The 21,606-nt window shown below is 61.5% G+C and overlaps 1 protein-coding gene across 17 annotated transcripts in view; it reads right to left on the bottom strand.

Annotated features, from left to right (window-relative positions):
- PEMT (phosphatidylethanolamine N-methyltransferase) overlaps positions 1-18,453 on the bottom strand; it is a 40,576-nt gene extending 22,123 nt beyond the window's left edge. For 2 of the 17 annotated variants that reach the window (XM_084982980.1, XM_084982984.1), the window contains exons 1-2: positions 17,113-17,211; positions 4,683-4,790 (exon numbers count right to left, since the gene is read on the bottom strand). In XM_084982980.1, the coding sequence (XP_084839106.1) occupies positions 4,683-4,741 (59 nt within the window). In that variant the 5' untranslated portion in view covers positions 4,742-4,790; positions 17,113-17,211. Of the gene's footprint in view, positions 1-4,682; positions 4,791-4,884; positions 9,693-10,414; positions 10,598-16,702; positions 16,877-17,112; positions 17,212-17,525; positions 17,849-18,239 lie in introns of those variants that run through there. The other 15 variants (XM_084982983.1, XM_021066249.2, XM_084982979.1 and 12 more) reach the window with 13 other exon arrangements.
- Between the last annotated feature and the right edge of the window lie 3,153 nt (positions 18,454-21,606).

Below are 21,606 nucleotides of genomic sequence, written 5' to 3'. Positions count from 1 at the left end.
TTGTGGGTGTCCGCAGGTGGCAGCCTCCTGCTGGGCAGAGCAAACCCGCTCTCCGCATCGCCTCTGTCCCGTCTGGCCACCACCCGGCCCCACTTCCCACCAAGCTCGCCGCCAGAATGCGGGACAGCTCAGGATTCTGGACGGAGAGGCGCAGGGCCCCCTGGGGAGAAGGGCCATTAAAAGGCGACCAAAACTTCACGAGCAACTGAAACTGACGGTAACGTGTGCTTTCTCCAACCCCACCAAGCGATGAACACGGGCCCCCTGGGGGTGGCGTCAGCCCCACAAGAGGCCCCCGCCCCCGACACCGATCGCAGGCCCAGCTCATCACCGGGCTGCACACCCGGGGCTGCGGGACCCTCCTCAGGTGGCGTTACCTTGCTGGAGGGGCCCGCAGAACTCAGAGCACAGGCCCCCCTGCAGCTCACCAGCCTACCACAGGATCCAACGGGGGAAGAGCAGGGGGAGGAGACCGGGGACCCACAGCTCTGCGGGTGACGGCCAAGCTGGACGCTCCCAGAGCCTGTGGGTCTCCGCACGCAGGGATTAGATCCGCCCCCACCTCCCCAGACAACCACAGCCCTTCGGGGTTTGAGGAAAGATACGCCCTTATCAGGAATCAAGCAGCCGAGCCCCGCAGCGCAGAGCCCCTGCCGGCCGCCCTGGGGGTCACGGGCCTAGAGCAGGTCTGGACAGTGTACGCTTCCCACGCTGTTTTCCCATCTGGGCCGCAGGATAACCCCCGAAGGAGGGGAGCCCGTCCAGTCAGGGCGGCCGAGGAGCCAGGCCCTCCCCGCCGGCCCCTCTGCCTGCGGACCCAGCCCTGGACGGTGGGAGAACCTCGTGGCCAGCTGGGGTCAGCCCAAATGTTGTGCTGCAAGGGCACTGACACCCACCAGCATGGGCCCTGGCGACCTGGAGCGCCGACACCGTGCCCAGGTGCTGCGTGGCCCCCCCAAGACCCACCCCCAGCACAGCCATCACCTCCTGTGCCTCAAAACCTCTCCCTGGCTGATGCCTGACTCCTGGAAGCGAGAAACCAGCTACAGAAACGCTCCAAGGCGCACCCCCAGGCCGCGGGACTTTTCTGGGCTGCGATGCTGGGACCAGGGGCAGCACTCGGCCAACAGCGCAGGAAGCGGCTGGAGAGAAAAGGCCCGGGCCTCTGTGCGAATGCACGAGCCCTCTGGACGCCTGCAACCAGGCAGCTCCCACGGCCCCCTCCTGGCCCAGGCATTCTGGACACTTTCACACCCTTGGGGAAAGCAGGTAAAGGCCATTCCTCCACACCTGAGCTGAGGCAGCGGGAGGCCCAGGTCAAAGGTAGCAGTAAAACGAGACAAAAACCCAAGCCTTGGAAGTCTTCGATGGAATCTTGGCTGCTCTCAAAAGACCAGGGATGGGCAAAGCCAACAACAGAGCCAGGCTGGTAAAAGGGCGGCACCCTTGCCTGGCCCGCACCCACCCCCACTACAGCACACACCCCGCCCCAGGACACCCAGGGCTCACCCATGATGACACCAGGCTGGCCCTGCCCCTACCTCCCAGGCCCCCACCCTCGCAGGCCCCGCCCCCAGGCCCCTCCCTCACCCCAGGCCCTGCCCACAGCCCCACCCTCACCTCCCAGGCCCTTGGTTTTATCCAGGAGGTGAAACACAAACTCACAAAGAGGGAGTTTCCGAGGTGGCTCAGCCGTTAAGGAACTAGTACCCATAAGGATGTGGGTTTGATCCCTGGCCTTGCTCAGTGGGTTAAGGATCTGGCGTTGCCCTCGAGCTGTGGTGTCGGTTGCAGACACGGGTCAGATCCCTCATTGCTGTGGCTGTAGCTCTGATGAGACCCCTAGCCTGGGAACTTCCATGTGCTGCGGGTTCAGCCCTAAAAAGACCAAAAAAAAAAAAAAAAACCCTCACAAAGAACAGACCACAGACCTGCGGGTCGCGGAGGCAGGGAGGGAGCAAAGGCACGGGGCACGCGGGGATGGCACGAGGACGGCGGAGGTTAGACGCCAGAGCTCCAGGGGTCACAGCAGACGCCCCACGAGGTGTGTGTGGGCCCAGGTCACGCATCTAACCTCAAGGCCACAGGGTCAGCAAGACGGGGCCGGGAGGCCCGATCTGCCGGGAACACCACGGGAGGCCGGCGAGCCCACCTGCCTGCAGAGAACGTTGCTGGTCCCGAAACTCAGCTCAGAGCTCAGTGGGGGTTCGCAGCCAAGCCCTTCGAGCCAGACAGGACCCAGGGCGTCAGACAGCCTGGTCTAAGCCCAGCCCAAGTGCCCTGCACGCCCGTACACACGCGTGTGCCCCTCTCACACACACCTCACTGCTGGCCAGCACTCAGGGACCTCCCTCAGGGACCAGCCGGCCTGGCCGCCACCTCATCCCCCAGCCCCGCTCCTCCAGAAGCCCAGCAACACCTCAGACCCTGTGTAGCCCCCGAGCCTTGGCGCCACGAGACCCCCTGTGGGCCCCGGCCTGATTCCTTAAGCAGAGCCCACGTCTGGACCGCAGTCAGATGGCTCCAGCTCTAGCCAGCCGTCCTCTCCCCCGCTGCCCAGGGCCACCTGGGTCAGGCAGGTGGGCCAGCGTTTCAGAGCCTGCCTGCGGGGCCTCCCCTCACAGAAACCAAGCCCTGGGGGTGAGCACAGGGCAGGCGGGCCTCCCTCAGGTGCTCAGTGATTCCCTGTAGGCAGGAGGGGCCTGGGCAGCCAGATGGGCAACCTTCAGGCCACAGAGCACAAGGGCACACAAACTGGGGTTGGGGGGGAGCCCCCTGCCCTGCCCCCTGGCCTGCCCCACAGCGCCACCTACTGGCCTCGTCCCTCAAGGGCCCACAGCCACCAGGGCAAAACACACCCCTGCCAGCGCGCCCCCAGACGGACCGGGGCACCCCATTTCCTGAAAAGGAGGAGCCGCCCTGGGGAGGCTCCCTGCAGACAGGGGTGGGGGTTCCTGAGGAGTCCTCGGGCTGAAGAGCAGGGGCGCGGGCGTGAGAGCTGGGCTGGCCTGGACGGGTGGAACCCTCTACGCAGAAGACACCAGCTGCCCGGAAGCCCCACGTTTACCTGCTGGCCGGGCAGGCCTTCAATCGCGCCCCTCCCCGGGCGGAGGGTTGACCACACGGTCACGCTGGCTACCACCCTGGGCACTCGATCTGCGGGTGTGTCCCAACCCTCCTGGACATCGGTGACAAGCAAGCTGCCTTTGACAGCTGCGCCGCCGAAGCTCACGAGCAGCTCCGTCCTCTGAACACAGGAGAGCCGGACAGGCCGGGGCGGCTCCTGCCCGTCTGTGCCCAGAGGCAAGTCCCTCTCTGCAGGGTCAGGACGGGCAAACGGTCACAGACGGAGGGGCCAGAACCGTCACGAGCCGCGTCCTGCTGACCACGGCCAGGGCGAAGCAGACGCAGGCCCCAAGCAGGGCGCCGTCCTGGCGCCCAGCAAGAGCTGTGTCCCCCCGGGGCACCTTCTCCTCCCCCAGCCCCACACGATGAAAAGGAAAGGGTGCAGCTGGAATCGGTCTCAAGTGGTGTCCACGTCTGACCTCAGAACCCGTGGAGCTTACCCGCCCACGCCCAGCAGCCCGAGTTCAGGGTCTTGACGTGGGAGGTGGCCGGGCTCAGCGGGGGAGTTCTCCTGTCCCCCTGAGGCAGAGGGGGTGTGAAGACGCTGGCCTTGAAGATGGGGGGACGCGGCCAGGAGCCAAGGAAGGTGCTGCCACCGGAAGCTGGGCCAGGTCCCCTGGAGCTGGGGGCACCTGGATTTCGGCCCCGTGGTGCCGACTCCGGGTTCTGGCCCCCAGAGCCGGGTGGGATACGGTCCTGCTGTTCTAAACGCCCAGGGCGCGGCGATTCGCGACAGCAGCACAGGAAACCAGCGGAGCGCACGGCAAAGGCGGCGTGTCCAGCCCCGAAAGGAGCGCGGTCTGTCGGGAGGGACAGCGCTGACCTCGGCCGCTTTGACGGGAGCGCCCCGCCCCCACCCTGCTGTCCCCAGATGAAGCGACGACGATGCAAACACGTCCTGTCCTGCCCGGGAGCAAGCGATTACCCGCGACCGCTTCGGAACAGCGTGTGCGGACGCCGAGCCCGGCCGAGCTCGCAGGGCGTCCTCCGCTCAGCGTCGGCAGGCGGGGCAGGAGCCTGGGGGCGCCCCTCCCCACCCCCCAGAGATGCCACACGGTGGACCCCACGTCTCGGCGGGGGAGGGGTGTCTCAGAGAAAGGCTGCCGTGCTCCCCAGCAGGCCGGCCCCCCAGCCCCCCATCCTCCGCCCAGCTCTGCACCCACAGAGGGCCTGGGTGCCGCTCTGCCCCCTGTTTCACTTCCTGTTGGCTCCCCCTTGCTCAGCACACTGCAGCCCAGGGCAGCCGACCAGGCTGGGCGTCGGGGGGGAGTCCTAAGAAGGCAGCCTGGCTGTGTGGCAGGAGGGGAGCCAACCCCTACCAAGACCGCCCACCTCACTGCAACCCTGCCAGGCACCCATGGGCAGCCCCGCCGAAGCCCAGGGCTATCTGCCGATGCCAAGACGTGGTGGGACCCTCACAGTGAGGGGGGCCCCCGGCCAGCGTCCTCCAACTGGGTGCCGACCCCGACCGGGAAGCAGAGGCGGCGCTCCCACCAGAGACGGGGGAGGGGAGGGAAGAGCCGTCCAGCCGTCGGCGTTGGCGTGAGGGCACTTACCACATTCCAGAAGAGTGGATTGAAAGCGATGGTGAGAACCGCAGCCACGAAGCGGGCATCAGAGGGGTCCACGTAGCCCAGCAACCTGGTCATAACGCAGAGGTCTGCCTGTGGGGACAGGGCCGGTGTCAGCGCAAGACCCGCCCGGCCCAGACACGGGGCCCAAGAGACGGCAGCCCCCAGAGCTCAGAAACAAAGTTACCCTCCGGGAACAGGCCGGGCGGCTCGGGCACAGCCAGGTCCAGCGAAGGTGACTCCGGTGTAATCTCACAAAAGCCAAGATCAAAGTCGAAACCCAACCGGCCGTGTCGTTCCCGTCGGAGGGCGGTCAGGCCCACGGCGGAAGCACCGCGAGGAGGCCTGTGACTGCGGGTGAGTGGCCAGCACACTGACGGGCAGGGACCCCACCGCGGCCTGGGCCTGGGTTACAGGACCCTGCAGGCATGTTCAGAGGCCCCAGAGGAGACCCAAGGGCTGACATCTGGGGGACACTGCTCAGCTCAGCCTCAAAGAGCCAGCAAGGTGCAGCCATGGCCTCCAGCCCCCTGCCAGACTGGCCCTGAGTGCTGGTAAGGGTCCCACCACCAGCATCCCCGCCCCCACACCTGCCCGAGAATTCACACTCGTGTGCAAAGCTGTCCCTTCTGGCACGCGTGCCTTGAAAAGACAGGACACGGGGGTCTGCTACAGGAGCAGGGTCAGGCAGACGCGCCGTCCCCAAAGCAGCTCGACGACGGAATTTCAATACGCTAGGCGTGTGTCCACCCGCCACATCCCACACGTCCAACAGGCCAGGAAGGAAGCCGCAGAAGCCCAGCACCTGGCGCGTCTGCAGGAAACAACACCCGTCGCTTGGCACCGAGCGCCGCTCCTGTGTGCAGGGGATGGGCTCGAGCGCCCCGCGTCCGGGGCCCGCTTCACCCCCGCCCCTGTGCCACGCACCCTCGGGCTGGGCACCATTTGCAGCCTCCATCCTCTCCAGGCTGGCAGCCCACCCCGGTTGTGACAACCCAAACCAGCTCCAGACACGGCCCAGGTGTGCGTGGGGACAGAACTGGGACGTCCACCTCCAAGGACAAGAGGAGGGAACAGCTGGACGCCTCCCAGGCTGTCCTTTCTTTAAAGAAGACGAGGTGCCTCCGACTCTCCGCACAGCGAGTCTTTGCTCACAGAGAGAATCGCATCACTCTTGGCATTTTCTTGCTCTTTTTAGAGCCTCGAGGCGCCTGACCGCAATTCAGAACCGAGTGGACATGGCCAGCAAGCACGTGAAAAAATGCTCAGCATCCCTGATTATTAGAGACATGCCAATCAAAACCACCACGACACAGCGCCTCATACCAGTCAGAATGGCCGTCATTAATACGTCCACACACAACAAACAGGTCTCCAGGGTGGAGAAAAGGAAGCCCTCCTGCACTGTTGGTGGGAATGGAAACTGGTACAGTTGCTCTGGAGAACAGTATGGAGGTACCTTAGAAAACCATACACAGAACTACCACCTGACCCAGCAATGCCACTCCTGGGCACCTATCCAGACGAAACTTTCCTTGAAAAAGACATATGCACCTGCATGTTCACTGCAGCTCTACTCACAAGAGCCAAGACATGGAATCAACCCGAATGGCCATCGACAGATGAGTGGATTAAGAAGATGTGGTATACACACACGATGGAATACTACTCAGCCATAAAAAAGAACAAAACAATGCAATTTGCAGCAACATGGATGGAACTAGAGACTCTCATACTAGGTGAAATAAGTCAGAAAGAGAGACAAATACCATGTGACATCACTCATATCTGGAATCTAATATACGGCACAAATGCACCTTTCCACAGAAAAGAAAATAGTGGCGAACAGACTTGTGGTGGCCAAGGGGGAAGGAGTGGGACGGATTGGGAATTTGGGGTTAATGGATGCAGACTATTGCCTTTGGAATGGATTAGCAATGAGATCCTGCTGTGTGGCACTGGGAACTCTGTCTAGTCACTTATGATAGAGCCTGATAATGTGAGAGAAAAGAATGTATACATGTATGTGTGACTGGGTCACCACGCTATACAGCAGAAAAAAAAAATAATGTATTGGGGAAATAAAAAAAACACAAAGAAAAAAACCCAACAAACCCTTAAGGGATGATTCTAGAGTAAGCAGAATTGTAAATTTACGAATTGTTACTAAAACTGGGCTACGCTTTAGTAATAAATGTGTTTATGTGTGTCAGGCTTTCTATATTTTTTTTCCTTTTCTTTTCCTCAAATATATGAGGAAATGCTACAACATGACCAAAAAAAAGCATCGCGTGGAAGGCAAGTCTAAGTCATCAGAGTTCTGGTCTTTCCCACGGTGTCCACTCTGCTGGGGTTTGGGGTTTCGTTTGTTTTGGGGATAGAGTTCAGGAGACGGTGCCCAGGTGGTCTGCCCCACAGGCCCCCAGCCCTGGGGTCCCTGCAAAGGGACGGCTACCCACATGGCTCAGCCTGACCGCTGCCCGAGGTGGCCGCGGCAGATTCGGCAAGTCGCAGAGCACAGAGGATGCCTGGCCTGTGGGCCCCCGCTCCCGCTCAGCCTGCTCTCCCCAGAGGCAAAGCTTCACCTCTGCGGGGCCCAGGGCGGAGCTGGGGGACAGCAGCACGTGACAGAAGAAAGGTGCAGTTACATGAACGCTGGGCAAATGGGCCCAGGCACAGGACCGATGGACAGACACAGGGAAGAGCCCTCCGTGACCTCTGCGGAGAGTGAGGCTGGACGCAGGGCCTCGCCCCATGGACCACAGCCAAGGTCACCCTGTGTGCTCCCGCCAGCCTCTCTCCATCTGCGCCAGGTGGCACCTGCCCAGGCTCAGGCTACGGCCGGGAGAGTGGAGCCCTGAGGACGGACTGGCTTGCCAGCCTGTGGGAGACCCAGGCCCATCCCCAAAACCTACAGAACGGGGGTGGATCCACCGAAATGATTAAAGCACCTCTGGCTGCTAAGCCCCATCCACTATGAGAACGAGGGGTGACTGGCCTCCCACTTGGGTCCTACCCGGCCACCTGTGGAGCAGGCTGGGGTCCAGGACAGCCTCGCTGTGAAGGCAGGTGGCGGCCGGCTCCGTCTCACTGGTCCCCGCCCTTCCCCCTGGGCCATCTCAGCTCCCAGCCGAAACCTGCCTCGCCACCAGCCCCTCGCTCCTCTCAAGTCCAATCTGGTGGCCACCCCACGGTCCCCCGTGCGAAACTGCTCCAGGCGTCCACACCTTCATGATGGAGCCGGTTTTCCGAGCTTCCTGCCCCCCCTGCCCCCCCAGGTCCCCTCACCCTCGCCAACACTCACGGGCAGGCGGCGGTGTCCCCTCCATCCACCTCACCCGCCACCCTTCCTGCCACCCATCACCCACATGGCATTCAACGCCCTTTCAAAGGGCTTCTGAAATAAACCCTATCCCTCAAACTCCTATTCACTCCTCAAGACCCAGGGCCCCCTCCTTTGCATCCTTAGCGTATCTCAAGGACACACCACAAGCACGTGGTTACCTGTCCCTGTCTTATAATTGTCCCTCCTCAGACAGGAGCCACTCCCCGTCTCCTCTTCTGCACAAAGACCAAACGTCTGTGGGCCAATGGGGGCCCTCGTGTCATCATCAGTGTCTGGGGGCCAATGGGGGCCCTCGTGTCACCATCAGTGTCTGGGGGCCAACGGGGGCCCTCGTGTCACCATCAGTGTCTGGGGGCCAGTGGGGGCCCTCGTGTCACCATCAGTGTCTGGGGGCCAGTGGGGGCCTTCGTGTCACCATCAGTGTCTGGGGGCCAATGGGGGCCCTCGTGTCACCATCAGTGTCTGGGGGCCAGTGGGGGCCTTCGTGTCACCATCAGTGTCTGGGGGCCAACGGGGGCCCTCGTGTCATCATCAGTGTCTGGGGGCCAACGGGGGCCCTCGTGTCATCAAATCGTGGGGCTGAAGGTACATGTGGCTCCTGGCACCCTGATCCACTTGGGCCTCTGACCAAGGCGGGGGGTGGGGGCAGAGCAGGCGGCCGTGTGGGGTCCTGCAGGCAGCAGCCTGGAGGCCAGCAGGTCCCTCTGCTTCTGAGGCCAGCGACTCACCAGCTGCGCAGGCACTGAGCTTCAGGAGTATTTGTTTTTCCGGCGCCTTTTAGGCTGAGAGGTCAAGCACATTCGCGAGCCCCCGCAGGAGCGGGGGGTGGGCCCTCAGTCTCTTAGGAACTGGGAGTGGGGTCCGCTCAAGGCAGCTCAGCCTCCCTGGTCAGGCCAGGGCCGGGTGCACGGCGGGGCAGCTGTGTGCCGGGAAGAGCCTCCCGGAACTCCAGCCCTCACCACCTCCACAAACCACGCTTCCCGCCTGCCTGCGCCCCCCGCATTTGCCAGCGCACAAAACATGCTTCCCATCACTTGCGGGCTTTTGCGACAACGACAGTTCTCTAGAATGTATGTGGCCTCTCTGCAGACACGAGTTTCAGTGTCAGCCAGACTCCCTTTTAAGGAGCGTTCCGGCCGAGGGGTGGCTCCTGGGAACCGGAATTCTCCCGCCTTGGGCGGGCGCAGCAGGCGTGCGTCCCTGGGGAAGCCAAGGCCCCCAGCTGCCAGGGCCCCAGGTGGCTGCGGCCTGTACGTGCGGAGCAGAGAGGTAATCCCGTCCCGCAATCATCTCACCAACCCTGTGAGCCAAAGGTCGTCACCCTGGCGGCCCCACGTGGCGGAGAGGCACACCGAGGTGGCCGGCGGATCGCGGCCTCACGCTCCCTCGCTTCTCACCAGGAGCCATGGGCTGCGGAGGGGCCTCTGCAGGGCGGGAACCCACAGCCCCGGGTCAACCGCACGGGCCCTGGGCTGTGGCTGCTGCCCTTGGGTGACCCTGGGGGGCAGGGCAGGAGGAGGGAGCCAGCAAGGGCACGGGACCTTCTGGGCTGGGGGTGGCCGTCCCTACTCAGCTGGGGTCCAGGTGGCCCGGCCCCTCAGGAAAGAGAGTCAGCCAGGGAACTGGAGACTGCCTGGCTCTACTTCCCCAAAGGGTCCCGGGGGGAACACTGACCTCGCTTAAGCTCTCCACTCGGACCCCAAGCGCCCCGAGACCCTACCCCAGCGGGGTCTGCGGCTGAGCCCTTGCCATGCGCATCTGCTTCAGGTCCTCACGCCTCGCCTCAGGCAATAGCCCTGAAGATGAGCGCCCCTGTCTGCAGGGAGCTGAGTGAGCCAGGGGCCCCTCTGGATTCCAGATTCCACGTTCCAGATTCAGGCCTGGGGCAGGGCTAAGTCCTGAACCCTCCCGGGGAGGCCGGCAAACGAGCCGGGAGAAACACGCTCCTTCACCTTCAGCAGCGCAGGGACGAGGGGAAACGGAGGCACAGGAGGCTTAATCAGCAACCGTGGCTCAGGATGCCAGCAGCCAGGTCTCCCAGTTAGGGCTGACCCGGTCAAAACTGGACCCTCGGCCCCCAGAGTCCCCCCCTCCCCATCCCGGGCCCCTGAGCCCTCGGTCGGCCTGTCAACCTGGAAGTATCACCTTGAGGGGATTTGTGTTGCCTGGAGAAGGGCCTGCGAGCAGGAAAGAATGACTAACAGGTCAGGTGTGGCCGAGGCCTGAAGGTCCTCTCCTCCTGGGGGCCGACCCCCAAAACCCACGGGAAAGGGGCCCCCACCCAACGCCCAGGAGAGCAGAGCAGGGGGACCTCAGTGCCCCACCACCCTGCACACCTGTGGACACCTCCACTTTGGGGAGAGCCCCCCACCTTATTAAATTCCAAGGCCAGAGCCCCTCCGAGGCCCAGCGACGGAGCAGGACAGGACAGGCGCTCCCGACTGCAGCCCGGGCACCGCACTCCCGCGGGGGCTCAGCTGCTGAGGCCCGCAGAGGCCACCACGCTGGGGGACTGGACGCTGCAGGCTCCTCACCGCAGCCAGGGCCACGTTGTGCCATCCAAACAAACAGCAGGGACCCAGGGAGTCAAAGTCGCATCGACCACAAGTGGGAGCCACGTAGCACTAACAGCAGCGGGCGGGGGCTGGGGGTGGCTCCGCAGAGGCCCCGCCACTCCCTGGACTCAGGACACATTTCCCTGGACCTTCGGGAGAGTGGTGTGCCTGGCACAGACCCGAGAAGGACTGGCCACCAAGAAGGTTTTTGGGGTTTTTTTGGGGGGGGGCGAGGGTTGGTCTTTTTAGGGCCGCTCCCGCAGCACATGGAGGTTCCCGAGCTAGGAGTCAAATCGGAGCTGTAGCCGCCGGCCTACACCACAGCCCCAGCAACTCGGGATCCGAGCCGCATCTGCGACCCACATCACAGCTCACGGCCACGCCAGATCCTTACCCCACTGAGCGAGGCCAGGGATCGAACCCGCAACCTCATGGATCCTAGTCAGGTTGGTTTCCGCTGCGCCACGACGGGAACTCCCCTTTTCTGAAGTTTTGTACTAAGGCCGCCACGACCTCAAGGAGGGGGGCTCCAGGCTCAGAAGAGTCTGTGGGCTGGGTGCTCCCACCCTCGGGTGAGAGGACTGGCCAGGGATGGAGGCGACAGCGGATGCGACCCTACCAGGGGCAGAGGGCCCCCCATTGCGTCTCAATCCAAGTCCACAGACAGACCCCCAGGAAAGACAAGAGGAACCCAGCCCCCCACTGGGAGGGAGCGCGAGCCAGCCCTGGAAAGGTCTGGAGGCAGAGTCGGCGCGATAGAAAACCCAGCTTTCCCACAATAAACAGAACCGGCAGCTGTCCCCAAATCCGTGACCTGCCCCGGACAATGTTGGCACTTCCCTTGTCACCTCAAGGAGCGTGCATGAGGCTGAGGGCTGTGTGCCCCCCTCCCACCAAAGTGTGCCCTTCCCGGGGGGCCTGTGAGCCCAAGACCCTTCTGCATTCACCCTCCGGGGCCCAGTAACCGGTGCTGGAGCCCGTTCCTCCAAGGACGCCTTCTGCGTGAGATGCTGGGAGCCAGCCGGCAGCGCCCTGGCCCGGGGCTGTGCAGGGGCCGCCCCACGCTGGCCTCGCCTGCCCCGCTCTGTCCTGCCTGCCGCCCTCTGTCCGGTGCAAACCGCGGTGGCAGCGCCTCCCTTTTGACCATCAGAGGATGAGGGGAGGGATGCAAGGCAGTTGTTTTGACTCTGCGGCTGAGTCTACCCGCAACCCTGGGAGGCATGCCCATTCCTCAGATTAAAAAACTGAGGCTCACACATGACAGCAATAGGCAGGTCCCTCTCAAGTGCCCATAAGAGAAAGTTTAAAATTATGTATGTTCTTGGGAGTTCTCTTGTGGCTCAGCGGGCTTAAGGATCTGGTATTGTCACTGCTGCGGCACAGGTTCGATCCCTGGCCCAGGAACGTCTGCATGCTGCAGATGTGGCCAAAAAAGAGAAGAGGTCCCTTCGTGGCTCAGCAGTTAATGAGCCCAACTAGGATTCATGAGGATGTGGGTTCAATCCCTGGTCTCGCTCAGTGGGTTAAGCATCCATCGGCGTCGCCGTGAGCTGTGGTGTCGGTCGCAGATGCAGCTCCGATCTGGCGTGGCTGTGGCTGTGGTGGAGGCCAGCAGCTGTAGCTCCGATTGAACCCCTAGCCTGGGAACCTCCATATGCGGCCCTAAAAATCAAGAAAAAAGAAAAAAGAAAAGTATGTAGTTCTCGAACCATAACCGACTCAAACTAGAAATCAATTACAGAAAAAGATATTTGAAAAAACAACACTTCCAAGTAATCCACAGGCCAAAGGAGTTTGAAGGAAAATTCTGACATACCTTGAACTGAACGAAAATGAAAAAAAGGAGCTAACAGTAAAGGCAAAGGCTGGGAGGAAAGTGTGGCTTATCTTCACGAAGAAAAAAGTCTCAGGTCAGTAATCGAAGCTTTGCCTTTTTGTGAAACCGGAGAACAGAGGAAAACGAACCCAAAGCAAGCAGAGAGAGAAAGAGAAACTGCGAAAGAGTAAAAATCAATCAAACTGAAAATAGAAAAATAAAGGGAAAAAAATCCAAGCCAAAGTTTGTTCTTTGGGAAAACATAAAATCAATGAACGCCTCACCACACCGTCCAAGGGAAAAGAGAGAGGCGACAAAGTGCCAGGAAGAGGAGAGGCCTCCGGCTGACCCGCTGCCTCCCAGACACCACCGTCAGGAGGCAGCGCCGAGAACGAGCCGACCCCCCGGGCCCACAGCTCAGATGAAACCGCCCAGTCCTGGAAAGGCAGCCACCAAAACTCACTCGAGAGGACGCAGTCCACGGAGTTCCCGCCGTGGCTCAGCAGTTAACAAACCCAGCTGACATCCATGCGGATGCAGGTTCGATCCCGGGCCTCGCTCAGTGGGTGAACAATCCAGCGTGGCCACGAGCTGGGGTGTCGGTCGAAGATGCGGCTCGGATCCCATGTTGCTGCGGCTGTGGTGGAGGCCGGCGGCTACAGCTCTGATTCAACCCCTAGCCCGGAACCTCCCTATGCCACAGGTGCGGCCGGAAAAAGACAAAAAAAAAAAAAAAATGACAGCAAATCAAATCCGGCAAGATGCGCAAGGAGACCAAGTGGGGGTCACCCCAGGAAGACAGGGCTGGTTTGACACGTCAACATAACACCCTACTGCCAGCCAGAGGAGAAAAAGCCCCACGACCACACAACAGAGGCAGAAGAAACTGAGGTTTAGCAAGTTCACATGATTTGCCCCCAGTCTGGACTCTAACCCCAAACACTGAAGACAAGACTTGTGTCCTCGAGGGAGTTCCCACTGGAGCACAGCAGGTTAATGACCTCGCATTGCTGCACCTGCAGCTCCGATTCCATCCCTTGCCCGGAAACGTCCACATGCTGCAGGCACGGCCCAAGAGGGAAAAAAAAATTGTGTCCTAGAGAGTAAGTCACCCAAGGAAATGGCCTGACGTTTATATTAACTCACGTGAAAACACCAAGAGTTTTAAAAACTTCTGTTAGTTTTCTTGTGGCGCAGCAGACGAAGGATCCAGTATGGCCACTGCAATGGCTTGGGCGCTGCGGCAGCACAGGCTCAGTCCCCGGCCTGGGATCCCACACGCCACAGATGCAGCCAAAAAAAAAAAAGAACCGCTCGTGCAGACCCATCTCTCCCGGGCCCCGAGATTGGCCTCCGGTGGTTTCCTCCCAAATGGCCGCCAAGTTCAAGCACCCTGCCCCCCAGCAGGAGGACAGCAAGGCAGGGGGGCCTTGGTCGGAGGCTCCTCGCCCAGCAGGGACCTTTAAGCTAAAAACAAAACCAGCTTCTCTCCCAGCTGCAGTGGGCCCAGAAGCTGGTGAAGGGCACCGGGCCCACGCTACACATCAGCACACGTGCGGCTGCTGGACAGGTGGTGCCATGTGACAAAATGACATTTTACATATTGGGGTAAATAAAATACACTGTGAAAAGTAACTTCACCTGGAGTTCCCCTCGTGACGCAGTGGAAATGAATCCGACTGGGAACCATGAGGTTGCGGGTTCAATCCCTGGCTGGGCTCCGTGGGTTAAGGATCTGGCGTTGCCGTGAGCTGTGGTGTAGGTCACAGACACGGCTCAGATCTAGTGTGGCTGGGGCTGTGGTGTAGGCCAGCAGCTACAGCTCCAATTCAACCCCTAGCCTGGGAACCTCCACGTACCATGGGTATGGCCCTAAAATGACAAAAAAAAAAAGTAACTTCGCCAATTTCTTTTGTTTGTTTTTGGCCACAGCATGTTGAAGTTCCTGGGCCAGGATTCAAACCAGCGACACAGCAGCAACCTGAGCCGTGGCAGTGACCATATCGGAGCCTTAACCTGCTTAGCCACCAGGGAACCCCGTGACTTCCTCTTTTTAAACCGCGGCCAGTAAAGGAACTTCTAAACGGGACCCATTACTCCCCATCACACAGACAGCGCTGGCCCGGCCGGGCTGTCCCCCGGCTCAGGCGCCTGGGGGTGGGGTGGGGGGGAGAAAGCTTCCCGCTCAGTCAGGCTGGGAAGGACAGCTTTCAAACCCAGAGACCGCGCCTGAGGAGGAGGGAGAGCTGCCACGTACACCACAGAGCACTGGATGTTGTTGGCAACAAGAAGCTTAACTGTACCTACCCACGAGGGCAGCAAGGAAAAATGGAATGTTAGCTGGGGTCACCCTGACCTGTCCCCCAGCAGGATGCCAGCCCTCTCCAAGTGCACAGCCACCCCACCCCACCCCCTGGGGCAGGGGGGGCAGGAAGGGAGAAAGAACAGCAAAGGCCTCCCCCACACCCGGGAAATGCCCCCTGGCCCCAGCCACGCCCACCCCCACCTTCCAGGTCCAGAGCACAGGCCTCCTTCAGATCCGGGGGCAGGACCCCAACCCTGCAGCTGGGCCCACCCCCAGTGAACAGGGACCCCTCCCCCAGGCAGGAACGCTGAGGGTCCCCTTTGCCACCCTAAGCGCCCTTCAGCTGAGACCTGCTGTGGCTCCTGCCACCAACCCCGCGCGTCCAGGGAGCTAATGGCCATTTACGTGTAGGAGCTAAGGATCAATGGTTGGGGCGGATGGATCCCTGGCGCTGGGCCCACACCCGCCAGGCGGCCGCCTCTGAAGGTGGCTGAGCTGGGCGCTGTGCCCCAGCGCCCTCTGAGTTCCACCTCAGCAGCTCACTGAAATAATGTCTCTTCCTCTCTCTGTCCCGCCTGTGCCCCGGGACAGGCCTGCACTCTGGACAGATGCGAGGCTTCACCTGGTTCTCCAACAACACCCCCCTCCGAGGCTTTGCTCTGCTGCTCCCCACCCCGACCCCGCACCTTCCCAATCGGATCTGATCTCAGAGAAGAGGCCCCTGCTCAGAAGGGGAACCGGCGTGTCCGGATCTCAATCCCACCCCCCACCCCCGCACCAGCTCCTCCGAAAAGGCGAGCCAGCCTTATCTCCAACAGAATTTTGTTTCCAGGCTCCCTGGAGTGAAAGGCCAGTGAGAGCCCACCTCCAACACTGAAATGGACGAAGAATGTCACCTGCCCATTCCAGAAAACAAAGAATGTCGCCCCCATCCAGCCACGTGGCCCGAGGGGACTCGGAACGGAGGAAGAACTGGACACTGGCCCTCGACAGTTAAGATGCAAATCTAAGCAAGAATTTCAGGGAGCCCAGGCTCGTGCATTTTCCTGTGCAAAGAAAAGCGCTCGAATCGTGAGTGACGTGTCTGGTTTTTTGGGTGCCTAGCAGTCATCTTTTTTTCTTTATGCAGCAGCTCCTGTGGCACATGGAAGTTCCCAGGCGAGGGGTCTCATCTGAGACGCAGCTGCTGGCCTACCCCACAACCACAGCAACGTGGGATCGGAGCCACACCCGCGACCTATGCTGCAGCTTGCGGCAAGGCTGGACCTCAACCCACTGAGCGAGGCCAGGGGTTCAACCCACATCTTCACAAACACTGTGTCGGTTTTTACCCCGCTAGGCCACCCCAGGAACTCCCAGCAGTCATCTTCTGATGTGGGATTGCCCTGGGGGGGGGGGGGGTCCCAGCAAAAACTCCTAGAGATCCCGGCCCCTCCCTTACTTCTCCCGACAGACCCTCAGAGCTGCTGAGGGGCTGCTTCCTGGGCTACAGTCCTCAGTAAGGCCCCCAAATGAAACAGAGCTCAACTCTGAGGTTTTTGTCCCAGGTCTCTGCACCTGGCTCTAAATCGGGACCCGCTGGGCTGGGGACTGGACTGGAGCTGAGACCTCTGGGGACTCCACGGAGGACGCTGACGCTGACAGGTGAAGGAAGTGGCTCAGAGGCGGCTCCGAGCGCGGGCGGGACAGCGCGGGGGCGGCGGGCCCCCGGCACCGGCCCCCCCCGCGCCGCCCCTCTCGTGCGGGTCTCGGAAGAGAAGGGGCTGCTCCAGCGGCTCCGGGCGCCGCCTCCCCGCAAGGGCTCGCGCAGCCCCGCCCCGCCCCGCCCCGTTGCCTGGTAACGGAAGCCCCGCCCCCGCCCCGCCCCGCCCCGTCGCCTGGTAACGGCAGCCCCGCCCCCAGGAGTCGGAGGCAGCGAGGCCAGCCGCGGACCTGGAGGGCCTGGCGAGCCCTCTCCCGCCCAGCGGCCGGCGCGGTCGGTACCTGCCTGAGGTCCAGGTTGCCGAAGCCCCCGCAGCAGTCGGGCGCCGCCCCCGGGTCCCGCATGGTCCTCGCTCGCCGGAGCCCCCGGCCGCGGGCCGCCTTGCAGGGGTTGCCGCGCGGGCCTCGCGGGAGCCCCCGGCCCGCAGAACCGGCCCCCATGGCGGCCCATGAAGCGCCGCCGGCGGGGCGCTTTCCCGATGACCCCCGATTCCTTGGCCTTCTGGGAAATGTAGTCCCCGTTTCCGCGCAGGGCCGCGCTCCCGGGCTCGCGCAAGCCTCTCGCGGAACCGAGACCTACTACAAATCCCAGGGCCGCGCGCTGCGGCGCCCGCCAGTCCCGCGGCGGCCTCGAGGCCGCCGGGCTCGGTGTCCCCTCGGCCCCCGGCTCCCCACCTGTCCTGCCAACTGACCTGGTGTCCCTGTCCTTGGCCGGCGGCGGGCTAGAGGCCGGCGGCGGCGGGTCGTAGGCTTAAGTAGCGCTCTGCGCAGCCCCTGCGGACCTGGACTTTGGCCGGCTCGGCCCCCCGCCCCTCCTGAGGCTGCCTGTGCCTGGGGGCGGGCACTCCCCGCAGCTCCCGCCCCGCGGTTGGCGACCCTCCTCCACTCCCCCTCGAGCACTCACCGGGGCTGCCCTCGTTGTCGCCTGGGGGAAGAGCGTCTAGCAGGAAAAGCGGGGTGTGTTGGGGGGAGGGGGCTGGGTCGGATGGTCACCGGGGCCCCTGCCCTGGAATGCTTCGGGAAGGTCTCAGAGGGAGGCCTGAGTGCAGGAGGTGCCAGACATGCAAACTGCAGGGGCAGGAAGAGAGACCACCTGTGCAGGTACCTGGAGACCGGAGGGGTCCTTCTGGAATCCGGAAAAGGCTGGAGTAGTGGTGGACGGGAGATAGGGGGAACGACGGAGTTCGGAAAAGTAGGTGGGGAGTTCCCGTCGCGGCGCAGGGGAAAGGAATCCGACTAGGAATCACGAGGTTGCGGGTTCGATCCCTGGCCTCGCTCAGTGGGTTAGGGATCCGGCGTTGCCGTGAACTGTGGTGTAGGTTGCAGTCGTGGCTTGGATCCCGCGATGCTGTGGCTCTGGCATACGCTGGCGGTACAGCTCCGATTGGACCCCTAGCCTGAGAACCTCCACATGCCGCGGGTGTAGCCCTAAAAAGACAAAAAAAAAAAAAAAAAAAAAAAAAAAGGAAAAGAAAAGTAGGTGGGATTTTGGATGGTTTGGTCCCAAGACAGCCCCTTTGAGCTAGGTGCCATGTACCTGGGAAATGGAGATTCCCTTGTCTGGGATGGGAGCCCAGGCAGCCCCTCTGTAAAGCCAGCTCTCCCTGATTCAAGCCCACTTCTCACCCCTTGGCCCTCAGCACCGGCCGGTCTGGAGCATTTGTGAGCAGACCCGGTGTGCGGGCCCCTGCGGTGGCCTCCGCAGCATCCCTAGGATAGGCAGGCCCACGGTGAGACAGGAAGGACACTGGCCTGGGGGCGAGCACTGGCTCTCGGACTGCAGACAACTTTCGTGTCCTCGAAAGTGAAAAGGAAATACCTGTTGGTAAAACCCATCACGCGGACCAGTGGGAAGTGCTTAACAACCACTGGGCATGACTGGGCTGCGCGCACGGCAGGCGCTGCAGGACCGGTGTGCCCACTGACCACCGCTCGTCATGCTCCCGCTCAGGGAGTCCAGGCAGAACCAGAGCCAATTCTGGGGGGCCTGCCAAGGGGGAAGGGCCCCCAGCCAGCACCACCCACCCAGGCCCGTTTTCTCCCTGCCTACGCCCGTTCTTTTATTAAGCCAGAGAAATTGGGTTTTGTGTGTGGTTTGTCTGGGAACGAAGAAAGGTAAATGTCAGAGGTCACCAGAGCTGATGCAACCGGAAGAGTCCACTGCCATCCCGCACCCCCGCAAGGGGCACACGCTGACCACAAAAGCGAGACCCCGCTTCCAGCGTGAGCACAAAACCTGCCGCCAAAGATATTTGGGGGCAGAAGTGTTCGCCTGGTGCTTTGAACACACCCGGGCCTGAGCTTGCAGGGACGCCACCCAGCCAGCCTCTCTCCCGAGAGTGCTCTGCGGCATCCCCAGCAAACAGAAGAGTCACTTCTGAGGCAGCTGCTGCTCTGGTGGGCAGGATGTTTGCTCCCAAAGTCCCCCTTCCCGAAGCTTTAACAAACAGGGTTATCTCTCTCTGCCCCAGCCTCATAGCTCTTCAGATTCCCGGAGCCATTTATCAGAATGTCTCCTGTCGGCTCCAGGGCAAACATCTCCAGGTGACCTCTCCGCTGGGAGTTTGACCTTTGCTAGAGAGGATCAAAGCCAGCAGCCATTTCTTCTTTGCCTTCTCCAGCTCCCGCCCTCCCTCCCTCCCCTGTGTCACCGGATCTGGCTGCCTGGCTCCCAGCCATCACCAAAAGGGCTTTTATTACTAAAAATGAACATTTATTATTGGGTGGCCTTGGGGAAAACCTACACTTTCCCTACCGCTGAGTCTACTCTCATAAAAGAGGTGCAGAATCTCCGGAGTGAGGCTGCAGTGAGGCTACAGGTGCACCAGACACCCTGCACGCTGCAGGTTCCCGACGGCTGCCTGCCGAGGTCCCCCACCTAGGGAGACTCGCCTGTGAGGGTCCCACGCCTGACACCCATGGACCCTGGGTTTAGGACCCACCCAGCACGGGGCCCAGGAGAGCAGGGTGGTAACTCAGGGACCAGAGTTCCTGGGCAGACACAGGGGGAGGGCTGGGCAGCCAGAGAAACCAGGTCATCAGGAGTTCTTTAAAACCAGGGCCACGATGCCCAGCAGCCCCTCCTCCAGGCAGCCCAACTGCCCCCACCCTGCCCAGGGCAGGTTCAGCAGGAGCCACATGGGAGCTGGGGCAGGGCAGAGCTGCTGGCAAAGAGGAAACCCCTCCATCAGCTGGGGGCTGGTGGGGAGGCCTTTCCAGTGTCCTCTGTTTCTGGACGAAGTGACTCACTGGCACAGTGGTCCAGACCCAGGAAGCGCCAGCAAGTGCCCGGATGTGACAGGTCTCCCTGCCCCCGCCCACCACCCACAGGACCTCCCGCCGGCCTCTTGGCTGTGCCTGGAGTAGCTCGGACACACACTCACCTCAGGACCTTTGCACACGCCGTGTGTTTTCAGACAACAAATCCATCCCCGGGCTGGCGGAAGATGATCCTGTGAGGCCAGCCTGGGCACTCGGGGGTGAAGGGCGCTGAAAAAGCTGAACAAACATTAGCCGTTTGTAGCATGGAACTATCTCGGGGGATTAACATATGTATCTTGGTAGCTGTGAGAAAAGTGAGGGCAGCCTGCCTGGGATTCGATCCCCACAAAACCTCCTCCACTGACAGCAGGACATCCATTCCTATGAGGTTGCGCCGAGCATTTGCCAAAACGCACCCTCTGCCGGCTGTAAAGCAAACCTCAGCAGATTTCAGAGGTGGAGACATTTTCTATTCTCCAAACACGTTGGGACTAAGCTAGGAAACAGGTGCTTCTACCCGAGCCAGGTGGCCATGGACCCAGCTGGCTGGAGGGGTGGGGGAGGGGCAAAGAGACCCCCGGAGACACAGCCTTTCCGGTCTAACCCCAGGTGTCCGGGGCGGAGGAGCAGGCTGGGTGGAGCTTCGATGGTCAGAGGGCTGCGGGGACTGGGAGGGGCTGAGCCCCTGGGGACACCCGCAGCCCCGGGCCTGAGCTCCAGGAGCCAGCGCATCATCAGCAAGACTTCAAGCCGAGTGAAGGCTGCCCCGCAGGCGGGCGGCCGGAGCAGGTGCAGGCACTTGGCCCTGGGGCAGCTCCAGGTGTGCAGCCTTGTTTAGGGCTATTCCCTCATCAGGTCCAGAAGCTCAGCCCCACGGCCCACGGGGCCTGTGCTGCAGACTCACCTTTCCAGACACTGTCCAGACTTTAATTGTTCAATAATCATCCCTTATTTACCTCGTTTTTCCGCATTATCTGTGATTTTCTTTTTCATTAGAATAGTGTTTTATTGGCAAGGTTGACCAGTATGCCTCTTGGGTCTTCTTTCAGAAAGACCATGAGACTTAGTCTTAGAAAAATCACTTGAACTTCTTTTTAAGTTTTTTTTGGCAGCAAAAACCGCCAGTGCAGCCCTAAAAAGACAACAAAAACACAGAACACTGCTGTCTGTCGAGGACTCTCAGAGGTTAATGAGTTTCCACCTCAGCTAAGGGGTGGCCCCCAGGAGCACCTGTTGCGCTCCAGAGCTGCCCCTCCCCGATCCCACATCGTCCAGTAGCACCCGAAGGGGGGAGGCCTGGCCTTGCCTGGTCACAGTGACCCACAGGCCTCAGGAAACGCAAAGCCGGCCCCTCCCAACAGTCTGCCCCTCCTTCAGCCCCGCCCTGGGCCCAGCCCCTTGGTGTGCCCACGAGACCCTCCCAGAGTACTTTAAGGTTAATAGAAAAAATCGGGGCTCCGTGGTTAGCAAATCTGACCAGGAACCATGAGGTTGCAGGTTCGATCCCTGGCCTCGCTCAGTGGGGTAAGGATCCAGCATTGCCCTAAGCTGTGGTGTGGGTCACAGACGCGGCTTGGATCCTGTGGCGCTGTGGCGCAGGCTGGCGGCTACAGCTCTCATTCGACCCCTGGCCTGGGAACCTCCATATGCCGCAGGGGTGGCCCTCAAAAGCAAAATTAAGAAATGAATAAAATGCACCATTTTCACCAAACTTTACAGTTCGGAGGGTTTAGCCTATGTTGATAGCGTCCGCCCGCCCCATCGGCACCATCCGCGGGGAAACGGCGACCGCCCAGCGCTCCCTCCATCCTGCCCCCGACCCTGGCGACCGGCATGCTCCCTTCTGCCTCCCCGGGTGCGCACGTCCTGGGAGCTTCCTGGGAAAGCATCAGGAGACACTCGGCTTGTATCTGGCTCCTCTCTGA

Source organism: Sus scrofa, chromosome 12 (genome assembly GCF_054392235.1).
Source record: "Sus scrofa isolate SSC_HxYL_T2T_F1_AM1 chromosome 12, Sscrofa_HxYL_maternal_Yorkshire_Landrace_v2.0, whole genome shotgun sequence".
In the NCBI taxonomy this organism is placed as follows: domain Eukaryota; kingdom Metazoa; phylum Chordata; class Mammalia; order Artiodactyla; family Suidae; genus Sus; species Sus scrofa.
This window is presented reverse-complemented; position numbering and strand designations above follow the sequence as displayed.